This window comes from Alexandromys fortis, unplaced genomic scaffold (assembly GCF_014885135.2).
Source record: "Alexandromys fortis isolate MF-2015 unplaced genomic scaffold, M_Fortis_MF-2015_v1.1 scaffold_65, whole genome shotgun sequence".
Lineage (NCBI taxonomy): Eukaryota > Metazoa > Chordata > Mammalia > Rodentia > Cricetidae > Alexandromys > Alexandromys fortis.
Genome location: NW_026067986.1, coordinates 3,943,704 through 3,961,560, shown reverse-complemented (window position 1 = coordinate 3,961,560; position 17,857 = coordinate 3,943,704). Strand labels below are relative to the sequence as shown.

The 17,857-nt window shown below is 42.9% G+C and overlaps 1 protein-coding gene across 1 annotated transcript in view; it reads right to left on the bottom strand.

The window, feature by feature from the left end:
- Positions 1 to 26: 26 nt before the first annotated feature.
- The window catches only part of Pgap1 (post-GPI attachment to proteins inositol deacylase 1), a 58,268-nt gene continuing 40,437 nt past the window's right edge, over positions 27 to 17,857 (bottom strand). The window contains exons 20-27 of the mRNA XM_050159270.1: positions 14,871 to 14,964; positions 11,959 to 12,049; positions 10,689 to 10,886; positions 9,464 to 9,599; positions 7,964 to 8,020; positions 7,228 to 7,415; positions 3,663 to 3,767; positions 27 to 1,897 (exon numbers count right to left, since the gene is read on the bottom strand). Coding sequence (XP_050015227.1) covers positions 1,759 to 1,897; positions 3,663 to 3,767; positions 7,228 to 7,415; positions 7,964 to 8,020; positions 9,464 to 9,599; positions 10,689 to 10,886; positions 11,959 to 12,049; positions 14,871 to 14,964 — 1,008 coding nt within the window. The 3' untranslated portion in view covers positions 27 to 1,758. The remainder of the gene's footprint in view (positions 1,898 to 3,662; positions 3,768 to 7,227; positions 7,416 to 7,963; positions 8,021 to 9,463; positions 9,600 to 10,688; positions 10,887 to 11,958; positions 12,050 to 14,870; positions 14,965 to 17,857) is intronic.

Genomic DNA, 17,857 nt, shown 5'->3' with positions numbered 1-17,857 from the left:
ACACTCTTTCCCTACTTCCGATCTATATGCGTGTGCGTGTGTGTGTGTGTGTGTGTGTGTGTGGTATACCGTGAGAAAACTGTATGATCTGATGAGGTCTCTCCCAGATACTGAATGAACAGTACGGCGTAGTTTATTCTGTTTGTTTGATACATTTCTGCGACAAGAGACTAAGACGTCTGCCACATCTAATATAACTGCTTTCCTTTCGGAGTCTTAGTAAGTGAGAATAGGAATACCTAACAAGCATGATGCCAGACAAGACAGCAACGGAGTCACATAAGCTAACGAACCCCGGTGGTAACACCATCACCCTCTGACTAATTCTGAAACAGGAAAGACTCAAGGAGGAACTCCCAGGGGAAAATGAGGCCAGTTGCCAAAGTGACTGGCGTGGGAGGAGCCTTCTGGCTGGCAGTGGCGGCTGAGAGGCTGTGGTACCCGGTGCCGTGCGGTGCGGTACCGGTGCGGTACCCGGTGCAACAGCGGATAAAACGAGACTGGTTCCCGAAGTGCCATCCTGGGACTAAGAAGTGCACGCGCTCACAAGTCCACCCGTGACCTCACCCACACGCGAGGGCTTCGTTGGAGAGGCTTTGGGCATTTATAGAACACACATGGAGGTGAAGGGCTCTGTGAACCCGGACTTCCTCAGACAGAGATTCTCCTAACAGAAGGCGGACAGCAACTCTGTTCTTCAGCTCCCTGCCTTTCTGTTTTTCTGTAGCTGAGAACGAATGAGAACTGGAAATGAAATAAAATGTTACCCTCACTGTAGTCCCAGGGAGTGAACCCTGCCAGGATTTCACTGTTAACTGCAATGGCAGGGCGGAGGCCGGCTCAGACAGGCCTCACTCTCTCAGTACCGTGGAGCAATGGCTGCCTACTGTTCCCCTATCAAGGGCAATACTCTCCTTGTGTTGACATCTCTCCTTCCCAGGACACCAGAGATGATGCAAATCCCAAGTTATTTCAACTCTGGAATGTAGCTATTTAATACCCTATCATTACCAGAGGCACCTGTGGCAACCATCGGCACTGACTTAAGCAGGGGCAGAAACTGAATGTGCCAATGTGGTACTCACCAGGAAAGTCTTCTGATAACAGACCTATCGGGAGATCTTTCTTGCTTTTAATATTCACCAAGAGTGCACAGCAAGATTCGTATTTAAAGGCTCAAGAAAAGTCACTGCTTTGAATCTGAAGTCTAATAGCTAACAAAAAAGTCTCCCTTTGAGGCCCTTTTTCATAGATGTAAGAAGACAGATCGAACTTTGCTCCCCATGGTTGCCAAAAAAAAAAAACCGATCAAAGCCTCCTTCACGACTGTCTCACTTCTGCGAAACAGCTGTGACTTTTAACCTTTTAAGACCTACTCTGAATATGTCAGTGATAGCAAACAGAAAACCCACTTTTCAAATAAAGTCTGGTGAAGCCAGCAGAAGTTCCACGGGAGACCACAAACAGCACCACATCTACTAAGTCTCTAGAAGATTCACTGCATGGCTAGTTGGTATGTACACGAGTGCCCCTCGCTCATTCCTCAGGCACGGCGAGAACACAGACGCTACGTCGCGAAATGAAACCATGCTTCGACGGCTTTCCTCACGCGTTACAAAACTAATTTCCTATTTCCAATACTGTAAAAATAGACGCATCTTCTCCGAAGGACCTCGCTGTGCCGGCTGGTGGGGCTGCGCTCACGGTATCGCAGGTCCTTGAGGCGTAAAGCCCTTTTACCGTCCTCTCAGCCCGGTCTTACATGAAGTTGCTTAACGCGTGGTACAGAAGAAGGACGACCACGAAATTCGGGACCCTGTACAAGTGGGTGGAGCCGAAAGCGATCACACCCACGGCCAGGGGAAGCGGAAGCTGCGAGGTCGATTTCAGTAACTTACTGGGAAGAGACAGAAAAACGCACAGTTAGACAAACTTCATTCGCGTCTAACAGAAATATGTTCCTCCTTTATACAGCCCTGGAAACTCAGTTATGATTTTTGTTTACATTATTTAATTCTGTTTATTTATTTCTGGTTTCCTGATTATCCTCTTTTCCTTAGTTTTTTTTTTTTGTTTTTGTTTTTTTTTTGTTTTTTACGGGTTCTGACTGCTTAGACTTAGCTGGCCTAGAACTTGCTCTGTAAACCACGATGACCTCAGCTCAGACTCACAGAAACCTGCCTGTCCCTGCCTCCTGAGTGCTGGGATTTAAGTTGTGCGCCACCTGTGCCATCTGAGTTTTGGTTTTCTGAGATAAGGCTTTGTGACATATGCTATAAACCAAGCTGGCTTTGAACCCACGATCCTCCCGGCCTTCGGAACGCAGGGATGGCAGGAGCATGCCAAACCACCTGGCTTCTAGGTGATTTTAAATGATGCGATTGCATTTAATGAACTGAAAGAAAACTGTCTATAGTTTTTATAAAGCTCCACAAAAACCATATTTGAAGCAGATAAAGGAAACACACTTCTATCCAGAGAACGGCTATATCCTTACTCATTTCTTAACAGAAAAATACCAGTTGGTATTTCATTCCACAATTCCACCCTAAAAACACAGCCTAACAAAATAATGTTCTGGAAGACACAGCTACAAAATGCATAATTTAATCCTACTTAACAGCTGCAAAATTAAAATGAAAAAAGAGAGAAACAAAACAAGACTATGCATCTTTTTCTTTAGAAAGGAACTATATAAACCAAAAACATTAACTATTTAAAGAGAAACTAGTTCCAGGGGAAACCCCTTAGATTTTTACACTGAAAATGGAGAAACTGAGGCTAGAGGTAAATCTTATCGACACGACCAAGTCAAGATTCGCTCTTGCTTTTCTTATGCGGTGTATTTGAACTTGAACACCCCTCCTTACTACAGACATGGGCCTACGTAGCCCAGGCTGGCCACCAATTCTAAATGGCTGAGGATGGCCCTGGCTGCAGAGCCTCCTGCTTTCCCTCCCATGCGCTCAGACCCACTTCTGCTCCCATGCTAGGATTTAAATCCTCAGGGGCCTGATCCCAGAAAGCTGCAAGCGCCTCCCAGAGCAAAGGCTCCAAGAAGAAGACCAAGAGTTGTTACAAGCACCTCAAACACATCCGCATAAAAGGCCCAAGCGCACAAAGCCCTCGCCCGTTACCCAGACGACTCAAATGGTCATCATTCAGTCACAACTTCATCTACATATATGACGTCTATACTTTTGGGGAAGTCAAACCTTAGCTATTGTACCACTTAAGAGTTACGTTTTATTTTTATTTATTTATTTACTTATTATGTATACAATATTCTCTCTGTGTGTATGCCTGCAGGCCAGAAGAGGGCACCAGACCTTATTAAAGATGGTTGTGAGCCACCATGTGGTTGCTGGGAATTGAACTCAGGACCTTTGGAAGAGCAGGCAATGCTCTTAACTGCTGAGCCATCTCTCCAGCCCCAAGAGTTAAGTTTTAAAAGAAAATAACTGACCCATTTCCTAACAAAACTCCTACAATTAAGAAAACAAGCAGAATATATTTGCATATGAACTACACTTGCATATAAACCACTATCACCCATGGCTTTACTTTTAGAGAGTCTAATTAAATACAAATAAAAAGCATACTTCAAGAAATAAAATGATAAAGGCCAGCAGTAGACGAAGACGTAACGTAAACCACTGTACCTTGACTTTATGGTCACTGTGTAAGAATTTCCGAGCATCCCTATAGCTGGAGTAAGGAAAAACACCAGGGGTTTGCATGGGTCGGGCTGAAGTTTAAAATAATACCTAGAATAAGAAGAAGACAGATCAATAAGGCAGGACTGTTAGCTATAAAGGATCAGAATCAAATTAATTAATTTTCAAAAGTTCAGAGACAATATAGTCACATACCCTTCCGTCAAATTCCAGATTTAACTACTTCAAATATCAACATACTTAACCGCCGCCAACAGCATATTTTACCCACCAGCTGGGAAATGTCTACACTTGGCAGCCCACAGAACTTTCTCCAAAACAGATCACATGCTAGGGCTTAAAACAAGTCTTCATTTTAAGACGCTAAAATAATTTTTTTGTTCCTTACCAAATCATAATAGAACAATGATGGAGGAAGGTCATTGGTTAATAAACAAACTGCCTCGGCCCATTTGATAGGCCATCCCTTAGGTGGGTGGAGTAGACAGAACAGAATGCTGGGAAGAAGGGAAGTGAGGTAATTGCCATGCCTCTCCTCTCTGGGTCAGATGTGATGAAGCTTCGGCCCAAGATGGACGTAGGCTAGAATTGTTCCCGGTAAGCTACTGCCTCGTGGTGCTACACAGATTATTAGAAATGGGCTAGTCGAGATGTGAGAGTTAGCCAAGAAGAGGCTAGATATAATGGGCCAGGCAGTGTTTAAAAGAATACAATCTGGGGGCTGGAGAGATGGCTCAGTGGTTAAGAGCACTGCCTGCTCTTCCAAAGGTCCTGAGTTCAATTCCCAGCAACCACATGGTGGCTCACAACCATCTGTAAAGAGGTCTGGTGCCCTCTTCTGGCCTTCAGGCATACAGACAGAATATTGTATACATAATAAATAAATAAATATATTTAAAAAATTTTAAAAAAATTGAAAAAAAAAAGAATACAATCTGTGTGTTGTTATTTCGGGGCATAAGCTAGCCAGGCGGCTGGGAGCCAGGAGGCGGGAAGCGGCCCGCAGCTCCCTTCTACAGAACAAGACTAGAAATCAACAACAAAAGAAACCACGGAAATCATACAAGCATGTGGAACTTAAACAATACAATTCCGTATGATCGGTGGGATTGATTTCTTTAATCAAGGGAAATTAAAAAGCATAGAATCACATGAAAATGAAAACATCGCTTGTCGGAAGTTTTGGAATCATGCAAAGGGACTTCAAACAGGATTGTTATAGCTTTAAAGGCCTACATTTAAAAAACAGACCTCAAACAACCTAGTGGTGCACACAAAGGTCTTTGCAAAAGGGAACAAATTAAACTCTAAATTAGAAGACGGAAGCAAGCATTAGGAATAATGAGCTAGAGACTCAAGGGACAATAAAGGGGAGTGAGGAAATAAAGAGTAGGTTCTCTGCAATGGTAAGCAATACTGACAAACCCTGAGCCAAACTAACACAGAAAAGTCTAGGAGTAAACAGGTTCAATCAGCACTTTAAAACACACACACACATCCGTTTTCGTCAATCAATCCATAAAAGAGAACGAACACTGTCAGTCTGCAAAACAGTATTGATCAGATCTCAAGGAGCCAACAAAAAGGAAACTATAGACCCATCTCTCTCGGAAGAAGCAACACAAAATTCTCGATGAAATACTTGTAAGCTGAACCCAACAACACAGTTAAAAGATGCAATCAGGCCAGCTTCATCCCAAGGGTGCAAAGATGCAGAGACACAGAAATAAAACAACATGATTTAATGCATGGATAAAATAAAGGACAAAACCCATGTGATCGTCTCATTAGATGGGAAAAAAAAGCCTTTGAGAAAATTCAGAATCCATTCATGAAAAAAGCCCTAAGGATCCAAGACTACAAAGATAACAGGTCAGCAAAGTAAAGGAAAGACATGACCAACCGAGAGTAAACTTTACACCAAGGGGAGAAAAGCCGGCAGGGCTTCTTCTGAAACCAGGACAATGGCAGGATATCTACTCTGCTGTTCTTACTCAACATAATGCTCAAAGTTTCAGTCAAATTAAGGCAAGAAAATGAAATAAAAGGGATAAAAATAAAAGAGTCAAGCCATCCCTATTAGTAGAAAATATGAAAGTCCCTCAAAATTCCAGCAGGAAACTCTTAGATATGATAAACACTTTCAGCAAAGTAACAGACATGAAGACCAACGTCTGTTTCTATGTCTGTAGTGAACATGCTGAGTGTGACGTCATAGACACAAGACCAACGTCTGTTTCTGTGTCTGTAGTGAACACGCTGAGAGTGACGTCATAGACATAAGACCAACATCTATTTCTATGTCTGTAGTGAACATTCTGAGAATGATGTCATAGACACAAGACCAAAGTCTGTTTCTGTGTCAGCAGTGAATATGCTGAGAGTGACGTCATAGACACAAGACCAACATCTGTCTCTATGTCAGTAGTGAGCACTCTGAGAGTGACGTCATAGACACAAGACCAACATCTGTCTCTATGTCTGTAGTGAACACACTGAGCGTGATGTCATAGACACAAGACCAACATCTGTCTCTATGTCAGTAGTGAGCACGCTGAGAGTGACGTCAGAAAAACAGAATCATGTACAAACAGCCTTTAAAAAGTCAACAAAACACCTAGGAATTAACCAAGGAGGCTAAAGATCTCCGCAATGAAACCTATAAACCACCAAAGACAGAAACCGAGGGAACCCGAGAGACTGAAACACCTCCTACGGATCAGCAGGAAGAATACTGTAAAAATGGTTCCTTATACAAAGCAGCCTACGGACTCAAGCTGATCCTGGGAAAACTCCAATGGATACTACAGAGCCTTCTAGTGCTTTCATATCTGTTTCTTAAATTTCACATATTAGAGAGAACAAATTCACTTTTCTGAGTCTAGTTTACTTCACTTCATAGGATACCCTTCCAATTCCATCCATTTTCCTGCAAACAACACAGTTTCGGTCTTTCTGGCTGAAGAGTACCCCATTGTGTGTGCACACATGTTACATTGTCTCCATTCATTTATGTCAATTAGCATCCACGCTCGTTCATAACTTAGTAGCCGCCGGCCCCGCTGTGCACAGATCCTTTCCCTCGGGATCACGCTGGCTATGTGGAATCCATCGCACTTCCAGACAAATTTTACCGCTGCTTCATTTAGCCTCCTTGGTTAGGTTGATTCCTAGGTATTTTACTGAGCTTTTTTCTTTCTTTCTTTTTTTTTTTTTTTTTTTTAAAAAAAGGCTGTTTGTACACAGTCCTGTTGGAAAGAAGAGGGGACCAGTGGAAAAGAGAAGCTGGGACAAGAGAAGGTGACCTCCGCCGAGTAAGAGGCATGTCTGAAAATGTCACAACCAAACTCACTATCTTGTATACCACACATAATAAAAACCAGTTTCTAAATTTAAAAAAAAAAAACAAACTTTTGTTGGTTAAAAAAAAATGCACATCGCTTCCTTCGGCTGATTTTTAGAGACTATTTATAATCAGGAATTCGGAAAGGTTCTACAGAGAGAGCACTAGTGTCTAACCACACAAGCAATACGTCCATCAATCACGCACCCAAGGTTCTTTAGCCAATAGATGAGCGACGGCAGGCTGAGCAGCACCACCCAGGTCAGGAGGTTAATCACGGTGCCGTGCATGCGCAGACTGTCCTCGACATCCTGAGCAGACAGGCGGAGACTCGGCACCAACGAGTCTTTGTAGTGGTTGGCCTTTTTCTCACTTCTTCTTGAGGGCTTGGTGTTCTAGGAAGCAATCACATGAGAACGTCAAGTTAGGAATAAACCAAAATAAGTTCATGATATCGCTTAGAATAAATGATGGTCCGTTGCTTGACTACATCATCTTTTATTACCAACCATAAATAAAATACTGAAGTTAGTCCGTGACGTACTTTAAAATTGTTATCGTCACTACAGTTTGTCCTTTTTGGTTTTGAGATGAGATCTTGCTTTGTTGCCCTGGCTCAAGCTTCCGGGTGCATATGTAACCATGCTGAGCTACGTGTCTGACTTCTCTTTCTGCTGCTAGTAATAACTCAAAATGTACTTTTTAACAGCAAAGTGCTGAAGGTGAAGGTAGCCCAGGAGCAAGTTAAACAGGACAGTTCAGGTCTGCCTTACTATTCCTTCACTTTACTCAAAGTTACTTACATTCGCAATTCTTTTTAAACACTGTAAAATCCTAACGCCCGCCCTCCCTCACGACTTCAAAACACAACAATCAAATCCCAGACATCTATTTCCTCACGGACTTTTATATCAGTGTGCAGTGCTTAGGAGACAAAGCTCACCACTTGCTGGCTCTGGCTGTTTCTAAACGTCGTCAGGCAGGCTTGCAGATGGACGACCTTGGGAAGAGAAGATGACTAACTTCACATGTATTTGGAACAAAACAATAGACTTTTTTTCAAACTAAGAAGCATTATAATATGAAATTTTCAAAAATATAAAAAACAGAGCTGGAGAGATGGCTCAGTGGTTAAGAGCACTAACTGCTCTTGCATAGGACCTGGGTTTCGTTCCAAGGCTCCACAGGGCTCGAGCCACCAGGACTCCACATACAGGGGTTCTGATGCACTCTTCTGGCCTTGATGAGCACTGCACACACAGGGCAAACAAAACACTCATATGTATAAAATAAGCAATAATGAAAACATCAACAAATATAAGCAACCAGGCCTCATTGAAGCCTTTGAAAACAGTAGTCTAAGAAAGATAACTCATAAAAGATGCTAACTTAAGGATTTAAAAAGAAAAACACAAAACAGAAACAATACAAACTTCCAGAATAGGCAAAGACATTTCAAGTCCTGTGAACTTATGCTTGAATAAGGGCTTCCTATAGCAATCTTACATGCTTCATAGATCAAAGTTTAATTATAGTCAATATTATATGAAAATGTTCCATTATATGTAGTGGTAAAATATCTACAAGACTTTGAGAAAATTTTATAAATTTATTGTTTCCCTCGAGTTAAATATCTGAGGGACTTTTGTCTAGTGAGTCTTTTTTTTTTTTATTAAAAGATTTATTTATTTTGTACACAGAGTGTTCAGCCTCCATGCCTGCAGACCAGAAGAGGGCACCAGATCTCATTACAGATGGTTGTGAGCCACCATGTGGTTGCTGGGAATTGAACTCAGGACGTCCGGAAGAGCAGTCAGTGCTCTTAACCTCTGAGCCATCTCTCCAGCCCTAGTGAGTTGTTTTTTTAAAAAAATGTCTAGCCAAAGAAACAGAACCTAACCATATCATTTATAGACTGAAGTAGCTTAGACGGCTTCCAGATTTACAGAAGTGACTTTAAAAAACTGAAAATAACCTACAGTGTGCATGTCTTAGTTTAAAAAGAGGCAGATAAAGACTAAAAACAATATCCAGTGTGCTGTGACTGTCCACCACATGATCAGTTTAAACTCGATTAAAACTAACTTTTCCGTTGCCTCCTCGTGTGAAAGGTGTGAGTCAATCTATGCTAAAAAAGGGTTTAAAAAGTTAATGATCTTAAGACCAAAAAGGGTCCTAAAACAGATTATATCTTCTCCCTTTGTTTTAACCAAACCCCCAACTCAGACCAGTTATGTCAATTCTATACTTAACTAAACACAAGTTAAATAACCAAGATATAAAAAAAAATTAAAATTAAAAAAAAAAAACCTTTCCACCAACTTTCTGACGTACTAGAGGGTTGCATTCAGGAGTAATCACAATGTTGGTTAATAATGCCTGTGGGGCTTCTAGAGGTGCCGGATACCGAGCCCGGGCCTCTGGCTTTACTGAGCCGACGTACCTTAAACACATAGTACAGGTAAGACAGCAGGATGGAGAGGGCCCCACAGGTGGTCCAGCTCACTATGAAAAAGAAAGATGTCGCGAAAGGCAAGTCTGAGGCCGACGACCTGACATCTTTGGGAAGCTCAACAGGTCTAGAATAAAAGGAACAAAGTTTTCTTTTGAAATCCAACAGCCCACAGAAGAAGGAGACGATGTAATCTAACGGCCAAGGGCCACGCATGCGACAAGAGGAGCAATCTAAGTCGCGACCGCGTATGCCGGGCCACAGCCAGAACACAGGTGTGTTGAGGAAACTGTAAAATAAGCTTCAAGTTACGTATACAAAGCAATGTGAGACAAATGCATATCGTACTTGGATCCCGGTGCCATCCCCAAGATTCTTCCTAACGTATATGCGAACATTTCAAACTCTAAGAAAGTCTGGAGTTGGAACCGTCTCTGGCTGAGCATTTCCGACGGAGGGCTCTACCAGCTCCTCAGCTGGCGAGTTATTAGTATATGAGGGACACAGAGCAAACTATGAACCTAAACTGTGTCCAAAACAAACACAAAGGAAACATAACATGTTTCTCAGCAGCTCTACACACTGTGAGGATGGTTTTCATGATCAGTTGTACTATGCCTGGAACTTGTACCAGGAGAGGAACAGGACGATGATTTGCAGATCCTGTGTCAGGCATGTCCAGTCCTTCCTCCTGTGAGCCTGGAGTCTCACTAACAGAAACCTGAGACCCCCTCTGAGTGGTGAAGGAAGCAGCAGCATCTACGACCTCCCGTGTGACAGGAAACCACATCACAGTCACCCGGCGTGGCGGAGTCAAAAGAGAACTAGATTGGGGTTTTATCAGAAAAGCCACTAGTAAGTTTAAATTCAAACTGCTTTTGGGCCTGTAATACAACCAGGCTGTTTTTAGGGCCTTAATCCATCAGATGGTAAAGGCCAAGACTGACATCCTCTGCCGTTAAGTTTGATAATAGAAGTAAGAGTCTTTACAAAATAAGAGACAACTAAAAGTTGTAAGGTTTCCTACTGGAATATGTCTGTACATACATATGATTTTGGACTTTGCCCCTCCTCTCTCCTCCTCCTGACTTTTCAGTGCTGAGGACCAAGTTCAGGTGCTGGCACACACTAGGCACAAGCTCTTTCGCCAGGCTGCACTCCAGCCCCAATATTTTCTCCGCTAGGAGGAGTAAGAACGCTCTGAGCACGACCTTACCCTTTGACAGCCAGCCACAGTGAGGAAAGGAGCTGCACAGATGCCGAAGAGAGGAGCCCACTCCAGTACGCGGTGCAGGTTCCGAGCAGAAAGAGAATCAAGGACACCAGAGGGAAACACATACTCTGACTGGTTAGAACAATGGCCTCTAATTCTGGTAGGAACAGCGTATCCCATAACTCCTTAAACCATCCATACCTGGAAAATGGACAGAGGGAACCATAAAAATAGAAGCAAAACAAACCAAAATGCCAAACACTAGTGTTTAACTTTCTATTTGAGATGTTCAGCTGTCTGTTAGAAGCTTTAAAGGGCTAAGACAGTTTGCAAAATATACTGAAAACAAATCTTAATTGTTTTTTGTTTGTTTTTCAGATAAGCACTTAGGTAGCTCAGGCTAGCTTTGAAGGACAGCTCTTCCAGCCTCTGCCTTCTGCATACTGAGATTACAAGTGTGGGCAAGCACGCATGGCTTTTACTTCATTCCCTTCCGTGTGTGCATGTGTGTATGTGTGTGCAATGTGCATGTGCGTACGCGTGTGTATGTGTGTGAGTGTGTGCGGTGTGCATGGTAGCCAGAGGAGGATACTGAACACCTTCCTCTACAGCTTTATGCCTTCTTCCCTTAGGAGAGGGTCTGTCACCGAACTGGTGCTTTGCCATTTTAGCCAGCAAGCTCTCGGGAGCCGGCTGTCCTTGGCCACTCAACAATGGGGTTTTACAAGCAAACACAGCCACAACCACTTTTTCGCAGTTTCTGCTGTAAGTACTTTTTACCTACCAAGCAACTGTCCCAGGCCTTGGCTCATAATCCTTTAAGTATCCAAGACCAAGAGGCCTGGGAGCTACCTGACTCTTACCAATCGCAGCATGAACTAATACAGTATTTACATGTTTAAAGTCAGGAAGTCAACAGCTATTCAGAATGACAGAATAAAAGAAAAAAATTACCAAATGTGAGAAAATCAGTAACAGATATTAACCTGGTTAAAGTTTAAGCTTTAGAGTTTTAGACATATAATATATAATTACTTACATATAAAAGTCTGAAATTACTTTTGAAATGATCACATTACTGAAGATAAATGTTTTTTCTTCTGAAGATAAATATTAATAGATACATTGGGCTTTTTTTCCCCCTAAAAGTTCCAGTTTAATAAAAAAAAATCAATTGCCAAATACATATAAAAATTCATACTACATTATGGAATAAAAACATAATTATCTTACGAACAAAATTAAAATCACTATCACAGGTAATACAACTTACCCCAACAGAAACTTAATCATAATCACAAAAGGGTCCACTCTGTATGGTTTGGCCTCTTTATCCAACATGGTTGCGTAGTCTAAGCAATAACCTGGGGATTAAAAAAATCATTTGTGGGCAATGAGGAAATCAGAGTAATTAAACAAATGTACGTTATCTCTGAATGCCAATGTAACATACAACAAGAGAACAGCATTGCACACCGGAAACTGCAGGGTCTCTCGTTCTACCACAGAGAGTCCTCTTGGGAAGGGTCACCGCAACCCACACAGTTAGTCTTCATCAAGCAATGGGAGCTGTCAAGGCCAGGGTTTTACAGTGTTTCTATAAACATCAGTGGGTGACTCTAGGAAGAGCTTTACTGAGATACAATTCCTGCGCCACAGAATCCATCCGTTTACAGTCCACAGGTTCAAGGACTTTTAGTGTATTTGGTCACCCATACAGTCAGTCTCAGGACATTTTCATCACCTCAAAGACACTGTCTGCTTTGAAATTAGCCACCATTTCGCAGTCACTAATCTAGCTGCTGCCATTATAGAGATTCCTCTTCTGGGCACGTGATGTAAATGGAATCACAGGCTATGTGATCTTTGTGGTCAGCTTCTTTCAGTCAATACTGGTCAAGATTCAACCATATTTTAATATGCATATATATGTGTCTGTGTGTATATGTATATATATGGATTTTGGGGGGTGTTGGGGGATCCAACGCAGTGAGAGCCGTTGGGCAAGCACCCTACCACTGAGCAATGCCCTTGGCCCTTCTTTTTATTGGTGAACGTATCTTTTCAGCGACTGCTTTGGTATTTTGAATAGAACTACTGTGGACACTTGTGAACATGTTCTTTTTTTTTAAAATTATTTATTTATTTATTCATTCATTTATTTATTTATTATGTATACAATATTCTGTCTGTATGCTTGAAGGCCAGAAGAGGGCGCCAGACCTCTTTACAGATGGTTGTGAGCCACCATGTGGTTGCTGGGAATTGAACTCAGGACCTTTGGAAGAGCAGGCAATGCTCTTAACCACTGAGCCATCTCTCCAGCCCCGTGAACATGTTCTTATGTGAATGAAGGCTTTCAATTCTCCTTGGCGTGTTTCTGAGAACAGAGGTGCTGGGTTACAAGGCAACCCTGCTCATCCGCTGAGGAACGGTCAGACTGTTTCCCACAGTTTTGCATGACGGTTCCAATCTCTCCACTTCCTTATTGGCGTGTTATCATTTACTGGGCTCATTCCAGCAGGTACAGTCTGCAGGTGACTTGTGATTTGCATACTTGGTGCACGACGGCCCCTTCATTTGTTTGAGACCTACTCGTGCATTTAAGTCCTCTAGAAAAGCTAGTTTCTAATGTCCAAGTGTCTCCACAGACAGCCTGGCAAGTTCTCTGCGATTCGGGACCACTTATCTGTCTGCGGCAACAAAGCAGTAAAAAGTCTCTTTCCAAAGACCAACGAGCATCCTAAGGGCCCGGCTGACGTCACACTTCCAGACTAGCTCTACCATTACAAGGCTAGGTCTGGAACTCGGAAGACAGCAGTTGCATGTGCTCCCTATGAAGAGCCTAGTTTGCACGCATGTGTGCATGCTTGTAAGTGGGTGCAAACAGGAGTGGGGCCTAAAATGCAGAGGAGACCAAGAGTGAAAAGGCACTGAGGGGGCAGGGGAAGACTACACTGGGTCATGTGACACGAAAAGGGGGGGTCCCAAAAGATGGAAGGGGGAGACTAGGGGAAAATCAATTATAATATACTTCCTTTAAAAAAGTTATAATATTTAATACTTTGTATCGTATTTTTTTTTTTTAAAAAAAAGGCTGGTTCTGGGGCTGGAGAGACGGCTCAGTCATAGGAGCATAAGCTGCTCTTCCAGAGGACCCGGGTTCAATTCCCAGCACCCACATGGCAGCTCACACCTGTCTGTAACTCCAGTTCCAGGGAATCTGACACCCTCATACAGACATACATGCAGGCAAAACGCCAGTTTTTTTTTTTTTTTAAGAAAATGGCTGGTTCTGGGGCAGACCACAGAGAATATGGGTTAGCAGATTAAATATGACCAATAAATTCGCAAAGGCCACTGAAGTTTCCTGAAGGGCATTACAAGAACTGAGTAGTCAGAAGAAGGTCTGGCGCACTGACATGTTGGGGAAGATTCCTCGATTCTATAGCTTGGCCTCACTCTTCTCCCACCTCCCCTCTCCTTTGAGACTGTCCAGGGGTTAGCCTCTTGGGAACCATATTCTGCATCTCTTCACAGCCGCTCTGTCCTTCACTGTGCTGGCTCTGGAGGCCTCTGGGCAACAGCAGTGAACGGGAGAGAGGGAAGAAGTGAGGCTAAGATCGCCCCACCTTCCCCTGTGAGGCCGGGCGGCAGTGCCTGTTTCTTCTGTGTTCTTCAGCCATGTGTAAGAGTTTTAAAGTGTTTGGTAATGAAGCATTGGCTTAAAGTTTAGGATAAAAAGGCTAGGGGAATGAGGGAGGAGAGGAGAGGAAAGGGAAGGGAGGAGAGGAAAGGAAGGGGAGGAGAGGAAGGGGAGAGAGGAGAGGAAGGGGAGGGAGGAGAGGAAGGGGAGGGAGAAAGGCAAAGGTACTGAAAATGCCTTAACGACCTGAAGATTGGACACAAAGCCACACGCTATCCTGGAGTTTCCAGGAACAGTGGTGGTAGCTAATCCTAAGAACTTTCTTATTGTTGCCTTCCAATTCAGCATAACCTAAATATGTATGACCTTGGGAATAAAGCCGAGTGGCAGTTCTTAGACTACACAAGATTTAGTTTTGATCTCCAGTACCGGAAAAAGCCAAAACATACAAAATCCACAGGGAAAATGCCATGGAACTAACAGTGGCTCTACTTTCACACTGAAAGCAAAACTAACTCTGACGGTGTCGGTACTTTTACCTGTTGAGAGGACAGAAGACAACTGTCCTCCATAAGCAAGCAGGATGCTAGACACCACGTAGGCAGGAAAAGCTCCACCGTGAAATCTAACTACCTGGAAAACAGGCAAGACCAACGTCAGCTACAAAACATCGATGCTGCTGAAACTTTCACACAGGATAAAAAAAAAAGGTTATTCTTTACTTTGCACTTTCTCTGGCTGGCCCACACCCTTATTTCTAGTAAGGAGCATCAAAACTCTAAGGAAACAAACATTAATAATGAATAGCGTCCTAGAAGCAGCTGAGTTTCTCAGCAGAGGCACAGATGAATTCCCACGGCACACGGTACTTTTCACGGCGTCCTTACTGAGCACCCAGGGTTCGGTGAAGACGCCTGACACCTTGTATGCATTATCTCACGCTCTCAAAAACAACCCTTGGAAGTGATTTTCATCCCTATTTTAAGTGCAGAAGAATTCAGGTATGGGGAGCCCTGTACCTTGTACCACTACAAATGTTTTAATGGTTAACTTATTTCATCTGTGTGCTTATCAATAAAAGGGGGACACTACCAGTGCTTACAGGTGGTTATAGAGGTACAGCCCCTGGTTAGAGCAATTAGAACGCCAACTCTCTCGAGACAAGCCATCAGAAATCCACAGTGGCCATTATGAACCTTCTCTAAATGCGGAAATCCCGCGACACTTGAACTTAACGCAGCCTAAGCTCACAACCGTATGTTCCAGGGCTTCAAGAGGACATACCCTGCTTAGGATAGACGGTATTAAAAGTCATGTTAAGTAAATGGCTCCGTTGGCATATGATAGCTAAGCAAAATGAGAGGCTCGGTTGTGATATTTTTATATAGGCACATTAAGTACTTCTCATAATGCTAAAATTAATTTAGCTTCAAGTTTTCCTCCGTTCCACGGGGTCCCTTCATAACACACACTATCTGGTAACCTGATAAGAGCCTATGGAATTCGAAGCCTAACACAAAACAGTGCATAAAACTTCAAAAAGTGCAGCATCTTCCTGGATTTTGCAGTATTCTTTAAAACAGGCTTGCTGGGTGTTTAGTGTTTTGGGACTGGTAGAGGCATTTCACAGGCATCATCTTGCGTCCCAGCCCCCCAGGTCCTCTGAAGGAGTTTCTTCCCCACTTAGCAGGCAAAACAGGTTTAGGTTCAGAGACCAAGAGCCTTCTGCGGTTAGAAATGTTGATAGGTAAGAGGCTTCTGGGTCAAAGGAGATCAGAAAATGATGCAGATGCATAGCCCATGTTCAGCTTATAGCTTTAGTGGAAGGAAGAGAAAAATGAGTAAGGTACAAAATGCCATTTTTCAGTCAATCAACCTAAACAACATTCACTGCAGCTAATGTCAAAGGAAAATGTAAAGAACCCTCTAGTTACAGAGAGAAGGAGGAAAGCTTGCGTGTGGCCACACAGGGGGCTGAGACAGTAGCATCCCTGGATCCAGATGTTTATCTCAGTCAATCTAGAGCTTTCTCCTTCCCCAGATCCAGTTGTTTATCTCAGTCAATCTAGAGCTTTCTCCTCCCCCAGACCCAGATGTTTATCTCAGTCAATCTAGAGCTTTCTCCTCCCCCAGACCCAGATGTTTATCTCAGTCAATCTAGAGCTCTGCCCTCCCCAGATCCAGATGTTTATCTCAGTCAATCTAGAGCTCTGCCCTCCCCAGATCCTTATCAGGAGCTTTGTTTACCTTGAGTCTGCTTCCTCAGTTAACCAAGAGCACCTGTCTTTATGGAAGACGCTACTTGTGCCTTACAAGGATTTTGTCTTAAGCTTTTGTTGTACACACAGGACTGAGTTAATTATCACAGGAAACTTTTCTCCGAATTGTGCTGTGCTTAGATAGTTGTAAAATTAACTACCCAATGTCAGACTCTAGTAATTTATACCCAAACTGTCCACTGAGTTATGGTGAACCAGACTTCCTTTTGTCCACTGAGTTATGGTGACCCAGACGTCCTTTTCCTCATTCTGCTGGCCACAATGCTTGCAGAGACTCCAACCCCGACAATGGAAGGAGACAGGGGGAGAGTTACTCTGCTGATGTGGGATGTCCTTATGCATATGCGTTGCTTTGCTTGGATAATAAATAAAGCTGTTTCAGTCTATGGCAGGACAGAATAAAGCCAGGTGGGAAATCCAAACAGAGATATAAAGAGAGAGTAGGTGGAGCCAAGGAGACACCTTGTAGCTGCCGAAGAAGAAAGACACGCCAGAACCTTTACCTGTAGGCCACAGCCCTATGGCGATACACAGATGAATAGAAATGGGTTAAGATGTAAGAGTTAGTTAATAAGAAGTCTGAGCTAATAGGCCAAGCAGTGTCATAATTAATATAGTTTCTGTGTGATTATTCGGATCTGAGCAGTGAGGAAGCGAGCAAGCAGTCTCCACCTACACTCTGTTGGCTCTAGTGTTTGCAGAGATCCCTCTCCTCAACAACGGGAAGGAGATGGGAGAGGTAAGGTGGGGAAGGCAGAGGGGGTTGAATAGGGGAGAATTTACTAAAACAGTTCAAAAATGTTAATAATACTTTGTGTGCTAATTTAAGCAATAAATCTAAAAATACACATATACCAAATACTTAGCTATGTTACACAGTAACTCATTCTCCTAGATCCACAAGCCAAGCAACCAAGGATGAAAGAAGAATTTATGTTTTTCCATTTTGTAACTTTGGACTTAACACTAGTTCTTTATTTGACATTTAAGAAAGCACAGACCTTTGCTCTTGCGACGCTAATACAATCTTACTTTTCAGAAAGGTTTCTGTATCTAAACATAAATATTACCCTGTCCTCTTTTGGTATAACCGTCCTTGATCATCGCATATTATGGTCACTTGAATTTTCTCATCACTAATCTGAAATATGGGCCATGGGTCTATGGATAAAAGCTGATGTCCACCTCCTGTTTATGCAAGTGACAAGTCTTCTGCAGACTTTGAAAACATGAGAGCAGGAATTATT